Genomic DNA, 11,346 nt, shown 5'->3' with positions numbered 1-11,346 from the left:
TGTGACAACCTGAAATGTCCTGATATTGACAAATGCGACAAAAGAGTTGTACTTTAGTTTATTGGCTTTTGTTTTAAAGTCTAAAATACATACATAAACGGGGTGGTAATGGCTGGAAGGACCTTAAGAGCCCTGATTCCCAACAACAGAATCACCCCTTTTCAACATCTCCAGCACCACCCCAACCTATGTGAAAATGGGAGTGTTTATGTTTTGAGGTAAATGATGTCTTCCTCTTAAGTGTTTCCAATTAGTAGGCAATGCCTACTTATAATTGGTTAAAATCACAATGCACACTGATGTCATTGTAAACTTTTTCAAAACATAAACCTGCTGTTTTCACATTTGTTGGGGTGGTGCTGGAGATTAATATGACGTTAAAATATAAAATGTCTCTTTACCCCAAAATAAACATTAAGGCAAATCAGGGGAATGTTACAGGAAAGCGATATAAATCTCCCTTTCAATGGTGGTGGGGTTATGATATGGGCAGGCAAAAGCTACGGACAAGAAACACAATTGCAGTTTATTGATGGAAATTTGAATGCACAGAGATAGTGTGACGAGATCCTGAGCCCTATTGTGAGGTCAATTTTTTTAAGCTATCTGACCAACAGATGCATATCTGTAATCCCAGTCGTGAAATCTATAGATTAGGGCATAGTGAATTTATTTAAATGAACTGATTTCCTTATATACACACACTCAGTTAAATTGTTGTGTTTATATTTGTACATAGATTTAATGTGTGGACATGATTCAAACCAGTTAAAACATCTTATGAAAATCAAATGGGTGTGACATGGTAATTCTGACCACCCAAAATATATTATGTTCAGTTCTCTTATGAGTCCCCAGTTAACTAGCGGAAGTATTTACTGGATTGGTAAAAAGAATCTTGAAAGCCTGACAATTCATTACACTTTACAAAATATGGAATTTGCTTCAGTAAATATCAGGCTCTGCAGCAAATTGGCAATAAATAGGAGAATGGCCTAAGAATCCAGTACATACGGAGGACGGTCCCAGTCTGAAATGATGCTCTTCTCACATGCAAGTGGTGGCTGTGTTGTTCAAGCAGTCAAGCTGGAGATCCATTCCCCACTTCAACCGTGTCCAACAACAGTCATCTATCTAATGGTCGTCCACAAAATGCAATGGGTTGAAAGTGGGGAAAACGTGTGAATTTCCCAGATATGTACAAGCACATGGAGGCTCACGTTTGGTTCACCTCATGGAACATGAGTTCTCTGGGTATTTTAGTCTCTGGGCCGAACTTGATGCAAGCTCGGCCCTCGAAGGCAACAACCATTTGCTTCACGACCTCATCAAAGAAGACCGTCGCTAACTGCGAGTGTAGCAAAGAGCGAAACTCAAAAGATATCTGCAAGACAATAAGCATAGGCGGAAAATTGTTGAGGTTCTGTTCATAATCATGTTTCCCCAATAGATGATTAGGTCATTAAACCTGCAATTATAATGTCTGTTTAATCAGAAGTTCACACCACTATAATATTCAAAGTATTAAATAGTTTGTTGCATATAGGGCTGTGGCGGTCACAAAATTTAGTCAGCCGGTGATTGTCAAAGCAAATAACTGTCGGCCTCACAGTAATTGAATGTTAATTAACACATTTAGCATCTCCTGGATTCCACATAGCCTACAAGCCACTGATGTAGACATTTGAAACATCTACATTTTAAAAAGTCTAATAAATCCATGTAATATAGCCTACACCTTCACAATAAATCCATGATTTATTTTAGACAGGTCTAAAGAAGCATGATATGAAGAAAATGTAGTTTATTTCAGAAGAAAATAATAGCATACTCTGAGTTGCCCTTATGTTAGGGCCTGATCTGGCTGTGGGCTACACTAATTCATTTAGCAGACCAGATTTGCTTATAATTCTGTGGCTTTATTTTATAGTATGAAGAATAGAATTGAACATAAATATTTTCTCAAAACAATGGAGTGCGCACATTATTCTGTGTTGAGCGGTTAACAAAGAAATAGGTATTGCTACATGCTTAATTTAGAGTTATTAATGTAACTTAAGTTCTACAAACATTGGGCTGTATGTTTTGATTTTTAATACATAGTAAGGCTGCATGAGAATGATGATTTGAAAAAAAGTCACTTGAAAGGCATGTGCTCTGCGTTGTTTTTTTTTGCGCAGGCTGTACACACTTCAACATCCTCTCATTCACAATTTGACAAGCACTTGATAATGACTCAAATTTCACGGTCCCCTTTGTGGCCATAATGCACCCTCAAAAAATCCATGCCTTTTCCAGGCCGGAATGATGCGTTGTGCCCTTCTCCCTGAGTGTGCTGTGCAATCCGAAGCGCGTCTCACTCAGGTGATCGGGTCTTTCTCACAGGCTACAAGTGAAGACAGACACGTCGGGGACACAACTGCGCACATCCTTATCCAATTCCGAGGTGCATATTTGTTCACATTTACTTTTCGTCAGCCAACAAGATGAGTAGGCCTAATGAACAGCAAAAAACATGTCAATCTACTATCCCCCATAGTACAAAAGTTGACCTATTCTATGTGAGAAATAAATATTCCAAACATAGTCTGGGACAGTTGTGGGATGCGATAGATCCCAAATTAATATAGCCACTAGAATATTTTTTTTTTATGCAATGTGGCTGACGCAACAGATCAGAACGTTTAGCTTAAAATGGTAAACTATTAGGCTATTTTTTTAAAATTATAAAGCACAGCAATGTACACATGGTAATAGGATAAGCGTGAATGTTCCATTAGCAGGAAAACACCATTATCAAAAGTGACTGCAAATGCAATAATGCATGTAATGCTTTTATAATAAAGGTGCATTTCTATGGTGAAAATTATCTTCCCCAAACTTGAAACTCACGCGCTGCTTTTATATGCCAGTTAGGCTCCACAACCCTTGTAAAGCGGATTAATGTGCTTAATTTTAAGTTATTTGGCCACTTTCGTTCTGATTACAAACCTTCAGGTAGCCTAATTGTTAGAGTGTTGGGCCAGTAACCGAAAGGTTGCTGGATCGAATCCCAAGCTGACAAAAATCTGTCGTTCTGCCCCTGAGCAAGGCAGTTAACCTACTGTTCCCTGGGCACCGAAAATGTGGATGCAGATTATGGCAGCCCCCCGCACCTCTCCGATTCAGAGGAGTTGGGTTAAATGTGGAAGACACGTTTCAGTTGAATGCATTCAGTTGTACAACTGGCTAGGTATCCCCCTTTCTAAAACAAATAGGCCTATGGGCTAGGCTACATGAGGTGTGCGACTAGGATTAGAAAAAGTCGCAAAAAAAGGCATAATTTCTTATGCTGAGCATCATTCACAAGTGATAGGCTAATATTGTCACCCATCAGACTATTCTGGATTCAATCTTGTCTTTACATATACTAAATAATGTGTGACATTTTTGTTTTGATTTAGAAGGGACCATTATCATGCACCTGTATCAAAACAGGAGCAAGTGGAAAAATACATGTCACCTATGCACTTAAATAGTGAATGGAGGATGCTTTTCCCCGTGGTTTATTTGCATGCCAGCCAGGTAGGCTGTACTCCTGTTGTAAATATAAGCAATCTGCTTAATATTAGGAAAGTTGAGAAATAAATATAGTAGGCCTAGCCTATAGAAAGCTGATGGGATCCCCTTTTTATTAGCGGCCATCACTCTTGTGTTCTCCCGCAATTGCATAGCCTATTGAAATGTTGAGCAACATGAGCTCATGGGCTCTCATGAAGTGTTTGATTAGATTTTTGAACACATTTGCATGGATGTCAGAGTGATTAAAGGGACAATAGAGAGCTGAGTACCAGGCAGTAAGCAAGTTTGGTAGACTACTAATGACCAGCAGAAACAGCAGAGCTTGAAGAAGCCTAATTACCATGACTAAACAGTCATGTGGAATTTGACTACCTCCATGGCTCAGGACCGCCAGTGTGGCGGTAATACGGTCACCGCAACAGCCCTAGCTGCATAGCAATAGTATTGCATGGTGCGACAAGGAAACACTTACAGAGAAATCAACAGTACAGGTTCTGGGATAACCAGGTATTCCAGGGCTGAAACGCCATATTGTCTCCAAGTGGTTGAACAGTTTACCATCTGTGCATACAGCCTACGGGAAAGGGGAAGTGCCAGTAAAATGAGATGCAGTGCATGTTATTATTGGTGAATAAATGTTAAAGAATAACTTTAAAGCACTGCAAAACAATAGACTTATAAGATCATGGAGTTGATTGAGCTTACGAACCTTGACTAGATGAGGGCGCACATTGGTGATCATGGAGGTGTATCTCTCGACTATAGGGGGGAAACCCACTTCTAGTTTGGCTTTAGCATGGCTGGCTCTCTGCATGATGAACTGAGATTTCTTACACCACGGAACAAAGTGCTTATAATCGTCCACGTTGGCCACCACATCATACATCTCCTGCATCGAGTAACTACAGAGAAAAAAAAGGGGGAAATAGTATTCTTAGCATATTTGCATGAGACCATACTTTGCTGATATGACGATACAGCTAGTCTTCACACTGAATAATGATGCAATGTGCTTGATTTGATGTTAGTATATTTGTCATTTACATGAATCTGTTGTTCAGGGACAGTAGTAGGCTCTTATCAAAGTTCGCAGATAGAAAACGCTAAGTATGTGGCCCTTGCCATGTGTTTTCTCAATATTGTTATGGGATACAGTACATTTCATAGAACTAGAGCACAAGGGGATGCTTTGATTAAAGGCCTAGTGCAGTCAAAAACGTGATTTCCTGTGTTTTACATTTCCACATTGAGGTTGGAATAAAACTGAAAATTATAATAATACCATTTTAGTCTAAGAGCTGTTTGAAAAGACAACCTGAAATGTCAGTTCGTTTTGGTGCGATGGAGTTTTGGCCTGCCTGGTGACATCACGAAAATGGTTGCAATGGCCCTTTAAATGAATCAGCATTTAGCCATGTCCACTGAAGCAGAAGCACAGATGTAATGTCTACATTACCCAATGATTCTTCGTTCTGAATACTGTTTCCTCTTGTTGGCCAGACTAAGGAAGGTTCTGCTGGGGGGAATGATAGTTGTCCTCCTGTCCAAATGGATAAAAATCCTGGGGGTTCTGGTCATAAGGATGCCACAAGATGTCATATATCTGTTGGTCCAAGAATGATCAGTCAAAGACTTGCAAAACACCACTTTAAAACACGGGTTCATTGCATTCTAATAAACCCCATCCATAAGACCCTTGTTATACAATGTTACCAGTTGAAACCCAACGGACACCCAAATGACCGTAAAACGTTAATTAAATGCTTGTCTCAAATAGCCTCCTGTCCCTTTTAATAGCCGGGCAACTTAACACATTTCTGCAAAAAAACACTGGTTTTAAATAAATGCCGTGTCTAAATGAATAGTTAACGAGGTAACCATGAATTGTTTCATGTTTGATTTTCTTCATTGAATAATTCAGTAATGACTCGAAAGAATGATGGCAAGCATCTATTAATATCACCAGTAAAAAACTACTAGCCATTTTGGGCGGAAGGTAGCCTAGTGGTTAGAGCGTTGGGCCGGTAACCGAAAGGTTGGTGGATCGAATCCCCGAGCAGGTAAAGTCAAAATCTGTCATTTTGGCAGTTAACCCTGGGCCGTATTTGTAAATAAGAATTTGTTCTTAACCGACATGCCTAGTTAAATAAAGGTTAAATAAAGGTTAAATCATTAAAAAAAAAAATAGGCTTCTAACAGAAAAATAGGCTTCTAACAGCTGAGAACTGCTAGCTAACTGGCAAGCACAAAAACAAACTACTTCGTGATTACAGACCCCTAGAAAACCTACGATCATCTTCTAGTGGCGAAAGTAAGTACTGCCCAAAATGCACAAAGGATAATATTTTTTTTATTTTTTATATAGACAAACGTGGCACCGTGTGTACACGATAACACTGGGCAGGAAATTAATAAATGTATTCAAATGCTGGAAGTGAATGCTGGAATTAAACGTTTAACTATGCAAATTAATAAAAGCTGTACGCATTAAAGAAATATAAGCCTGTCTAATAAGCGCCTGTTGTGTTCAGTGATTTAATCAACTAAAGCCCAGGCTATTCATTTTAGTTTCTTGGTGTGTACTTTTTAACCGCACCATCATCACCCCTACCCCACTCTCTTACCTGATTGGCTGTTTAATCCGTATTCTTGGCCCCAACACTGTATTCAACCGGTTTTTGCCAAATGCAGAGACATCTCGCAACTCACTGAATGTCCGTATGCCTATAGGCAATCGAAGGGTGGTCACAGTCGCCAACCCAGCCATTTGTTATTTTATAAGACAGTGACTGGCAACAACAATCTAACCTAGCAAATTACCTAACCTAGCTAGCTCACGCTACACAGCCAAGCTATGAGATGGTCGCTACTAGAACGCTAACTGGCTGATGCTATACACATTTACGTATAATTAGTAACGTTAATTCAGAATGTAAAATGTCTAACTAATTAAATAAGTAGTTTGTAACAGGACAATGTTAGCTAGCTAGCTAGCTAGCGGTAACTAGCCAGGTAGTCAGTCACAAGTTAACGTTAGCTACCTAACTAACATTTCAGAAATGTCATTTATCGCTTTCTAGCCTCAATCGAATAAACTGCCATAACTGTTTAGCAAGCTAGCTACATAACGTTTCGTCTGCCATCTTCTTCCTTTATTATTACTTTATCCGGACAGGTCAACTGGTGGCAAGTAGGATCTATTATATTGAAAAGATAGTCGATTGACCCCTCTAACAATGGAAATACATGTCCGCAAAGGCGGAAGGAAGGTGGGAACATTACGCGCTTGAACAAGAAACACAACTCTCATATAACATTGTCGGAATGCCATGCGCGTCCACTTTTATATCGGTACGTTCGTAAAAACCTAAACATTACGAAACTTATGTTCGATCAAATAAGCTTCACGTCGTAAATTCGCAATTAAATTTTTTGTTAACCAAGTTCGAGACTCATAGACCTCCATACCAAAAATCCCCACTTGGTCTGCTTATCAATGTATTCTCGCGCTGACATATTTTGGGCGCGGAGTTGATCCTCTCGCTTCGGCTTTTCCTCTTTGCTGATAGTAACGTAATGTTATTCTGCGTTCATAACCAGGTGTGAAGGTGGGACTACATGACTGGGAAAAATATTCTTGAACTCTCCTCCAGTTGGTAATAGAGATAAATAGCAAGGGGGTCTTTTTGTAAGAACCAGCAATTGTTCGTTGGAGAAAGCCTATGAGGAAAGTTAATGGCTTTTTGTAGAGTTTTTGGATAATCCCCGAAAATAAGGTTAGTAGTAAACACAGGTTTAGGAGATCTTATATGTTTATGTGCTTTATTACAGATGACAATTTTAGGACTCATCACTGCATTCTCTACCAGAAAGTTTTTTTGGCGGTCTTTGATGTCACTTAGGTTGATACATTGCTATGTTTTCATATATAAAGCACTTTTACATCATTACTAAACTGTAGACATTCAAGTTACCACACCGGTCTTGGGGATGGCTAAATCTACAAATGAATTTGGTCTCTACTGAGTTAGGTAAATCAGCTTTTAGTTTCATTGCACTTTATTTGTGGAACAACCTTCAAAATGTTCTTAAATGTTATGTTCTGTGCCTCTAGGGCAATACAGGAAGCTGATTGAGGACCTTATTACTGATTGTGTTTGTTTTTTATGACCATGTTTTTCTTTCTGCTTGCATTTTGTATTTATATTTTGCTGTGTCTCTATTTTCTCAAATTTATGTAATTTGGGGCTCATCTGTGAAAGAGACCTTGGTCTTAGTATGACTCCCTAACAAGGTAAAACAAAAAAAAGTTTTGTTCTATGAGATTGTCTTCATCACTTAACATTTTTTTGTGAATTTTGAAGAATTTATGTATGAATAAAAAACACATTTATAGAGGTTGTGTAAACCTCAGACCTTATTTTCTGTGTTTATTCCAAAGCCTATTTTCCCCATGTGGATGGCTTAATGAACCAAAGGTGACTTATTTCAGGGTTTTAGGACTACAAGTTGGCGAGCTCTATTACTAGTAGGGAACTTGTCTATCATTCCTGAGATCTGACTTCTCCCACATGCTGACCTCTGACGTCACCTACTAAGGAAATTACATTGACTTCTACATCAGATGGTGTCAGAGGAATGCCCAAAAAATTGCCAAAGACTCCAGCCACCCAAGCCATAGACTGTTCACTTTGCTACTGTACTGCAAACGCTACCGGAGCATTGGCTCTCGGACCAACAGGCTCCGAGACAGCTTCTGCTCCAAGTCATAAGACTGCTAAATAGTCTATTGATGGTACCCAAGCTATCGACACGGACTCTATCTTGCGCTGACCTTACGCACACTCACTATACTTTATATACACACTCACTCACACACACTATGCTGTCACTCCTACACAAATCCCTCACACATTCAAACACTACACACACACACAAGCATACCGACACACACACACAAGCATACACAATTTTACATTAATCATTTGCTGCTGCAACTCTGTTCTTTATTTTACTCTTATCATTATCTATCTGGATGCCTGGTCACTATACCCTGCCTGGTCACCTCGTACCTTTGCACATTGATGTGGTACTCCATTTATATAGCTCCATTCTTGTGTATTTTATTTATGTCATTCCTCTTGTGTTAGTTACTATTTTATTTATTATTATTTTTTAAACTCTGCATCTTTGGGAAAGTTCGTAGGCAAGCATTTAATAGTAAAGTCTACACCAATTGTATTCAGCTCATGTAATAAATACATTTCTATTTGATTGATAACAGCATTTTCTACAGTTAAATGCAACGAATAAAAAAAAAAAATGAAAAGCAATCAATGAATGTGTTTTGAACACTGTAATTTGTTTAAAAGCATAATATCTGTACTTTCATTTTTATGGTTCACGCAGCTTGTTGGACATTAGCCAATCAGCGTTTCTCAACGCGTTCAAAGCACCTGAATGTATCCAACTGGTATTTACGACTTCGCAACTTTACCACTTGGTTATGAATGCAGCATTCGATTCTTCTGAAATGTCATCGTGACTAGATTAGGCCACTCCCACTTAAATTAGGTAAATAGCTGCTAATCACGTGACTTATTAGTAATTTATTTTGGCAATGATTGTACTTATCACAATAATCAGGCTTCCATCCAACCCTTTTATGCTGATAAAGTACATGTCGGATAAAACATGTAATGACAGGCCTCATGGAAACAGACCATTCTCTGGTAAACTTTCCAAATGTCGACAAAACAAAGTGCGCTAGACAAGGTGGGATCGTTTTGTGTAAGGTAAAAATAATTATGCGAGAAATGTTGGTGGAAACGCTTTTATGCACAAATGTTGATATAATAACCATCATATAGGTGCGATGACATGTTGTCCGTCCCACTACAACTCGTCGGGAAAGCATGCAGTTTATTAGGCTACAGATTAAATACATTAGATATGATTAACTTCACAGGGTTGAATGTGCAAGGTGATGCTCTTGATGCACCATTCCAGTAAATATCGAGGGTTTTATTCTGGTAACATGATCTTCGACACTTAGCTGCTGTTTGACAAATACAAATTATCTCGCTCTTTTGTCCATACTAATCTCATCATGTAGGCTATATGTGAGCTCTAGCAAACAGCACGCACATACACTTTTGTATTTGCTGTTGGCAAGAGAGCACGTGTCAATAGCAGTATGGACACACTCAGTAGAGTTGAAAATGCGATTGAAACCGCAAACGTTTTTTTTTATGTGCGCTATGCACAGCCTTTTATCGACAAGTCAATTTGACGCAAACATCTCTGGTGGGAAAATGTGCGTATTGTTTGTATGCATATTTTAGAATATTTTCATGAAAATCTGTCGCAAATTAGATGGAAAGATGGCAAGGTTGACAACTACAAAAGATTGTAAAAAAAAAACATGCATGTTCTCAACAACAAAAATTAGATACAGCTACCCAACACACAACTAGTCCAGGTAGTTTTCTTGGAGAAGACCGATATAGAAGGGTATAACATTTATTGCAGACATATTTTTGTGACATAGTTACGATATTACTATACTAAAGGAATAATCTGGTGAATCATTACATTTATGGATGGATGTTGGTACACTATTCAAAGTGACCACTGTATGTCGCTGCTGCACTAGCTAGCTTTACCAACTGCAGCCGTTCAGAAACGCACACTTGTGTCTATCAGAGCAATAACAACTGCGAGCAAACACGCCACAGAACAAACCCTTCCCCGAATAATTGCCCCTATAACACATATCGCAGTTACATCTCCACCCGATCCTAATGAAGAAGCTTCGGCCTGACTGACTGGGAGATGGGAGTACAAAACATAACAGACCAGGTGGGTAATGCACATTAACGTTAGCTAGCTAAAACATTCCTTTTTGAAACCGTTGCTTCCTTTATCACTATTTCCTCATGAGGGCGGGTTTGATAGCTAGCTCACGCTAGCTGCGGTGCTTGGCCTGAAAAGTAGTTTATGGCTATTTAAACGATGCAGTCTGATCACATTCTACATGCTCCAATAAAGTATTCTAATGTGAGACTGTTTACTAAAATGATGTCACCAATGACTTGTTCGCTTGCTAATGCCAACTAGTTACATTTGGCAATAGGATTTTACACGCGAACGTTAGACCAGTTTGCCTAACCAGTCTAATCTACTTAACTAAATGATTTATGATGGAGTTGAGCGGCGACTGAAACGCGAACGTCACATACAGTAAAAAAAAGTAGTAAAAAAAAATAATCTAACTACTGATTTCAGCACCCAACGAATAGCCCCCAATTACACATACCAATGTCGTGTTTAATTTCGGGCTATTCGTTGGGTGCTAAAATCAGTAGGTTTCAATAGAAACGTCATTTTATGTGAGGTCGGAGCTCCAGTCCGTCCACACTAGTTGCCGCTCAACTCCATTATAAATAGCGGAGTTGAGTTTAATCGGCTAGCTAGGCTTCCATTCCATGCGGTAGCTAGTTAGCTAGCATTGGCGATGAGTCATATTCAGATTTGTAGCCAGCCACTGTCTAAGCATTTGGGATTTTATCATTTTCGGCATGCACACCTTGTTCAGACAACAACCAACCAATGTATTAAATGCTTAGCTAGCTAACGGTAGATGGCTGGCAGCGAGGGTACGGACTTAGCTACTGTAGCTCGCTACAATCAGCTAGCTAGGGACTGGGCTGTCACTAACATTTATTGGTAAGGTCTCTTGCTAGTTGCACATAAATGCTAGCTAGCTGCACATTGTGTATTTAG

The 11,346-nt window shown here is 39.1% G+C and overlaps 2 protein-coding genes across 6 annotated transcripts in view; one reads left to right on the top strand and one right to left on the bottom strand.

Annotated features, from left to right (window-relative positions):
• Positions 1-43: 43 nt before the first annotated feature.
• Positions 44-7,131, bottom strand: LOC110494174 (coenzyme Q-binding protein COQ10 homolog A, mitochondrial). 4 transcript variants are annotated; one of them, XM_090205582.1, is made up of 5 exons: positions 7,030-7,131; positions 5,018-5,164; positions 4,271-4,463; positions 4,034-4,135; positions 44-1,384 (listed from the first exon to the last, which is right to left on the bottom strand). In XM_090205582.1, exons 2-5 carry the CDS (start codon positions 5,158-5,160, stop codon positions 1,217-1,219), a joined length of 606 nt encoding a protein of 201 aa, XP_090061708.1. In that variant the 5' UTR covers positions 5,161-5,164; positions 7,030-7,131; the 3' UTR covers positions 44-1,216. The 4 variants fall into 4 exon arrangements, with proteins under 4 accessions (XP_090061708.1, XP_021424665.1, XP_036806147.1 ...); XM_021568990.3 differs by having other exon boundaries at positions 6,186-7,049; XM_036950252.2 differs by having other exon boundaries at positions 502-2,496; positions 6,186-7,049.
• Positions 7,132-9,280: 2,149 nt separating this feature from the next.
• Positions 9,281-11,346, top strand: part of LOC110494173 (serine/threonine-protein phosphatase 6 regulatory ankyrin repeat subunit C) — a 33,747-nt gene continuing 31,681 nt past the window's right edge. For both annotated transcript variants that reach the window (XM_090205573.1, XM_036950250.2), the window contains exon 1: positions 9,281-10,422. In XM_090205573.1, coding sequence (XP_090061699.1) covers positions 10,396-10,422 — 27 coding nt within the window. In that variant the 5' untranslated portion in view covers positions 9,281-10,395. The remainder of the gene's footprint in view (positions 10,423-11,346) is intronic.

The sequence above is a fragment of the Oncorhynchus mykiss genome, chromosome 17, assembly GCF_057628025.1.
Source record: "Oncorhynchus mykiss isolate SJ-2025 chromosome 17, ASM5762802v1, whole genome shotgun sequence".
Taxonomy (NCBI): Eukaryota; Metazoa; Chordata; class Actinopteri; order Salmoniformes; family Salmonidae; genus Oncorhynchus; species Oncorhynchus mykiss.
The sequence above is the reverse complement of the archived record's forward strand: the minus strand, read 5'-3'. Positions and strand labels throughout refer to the sequence as shown.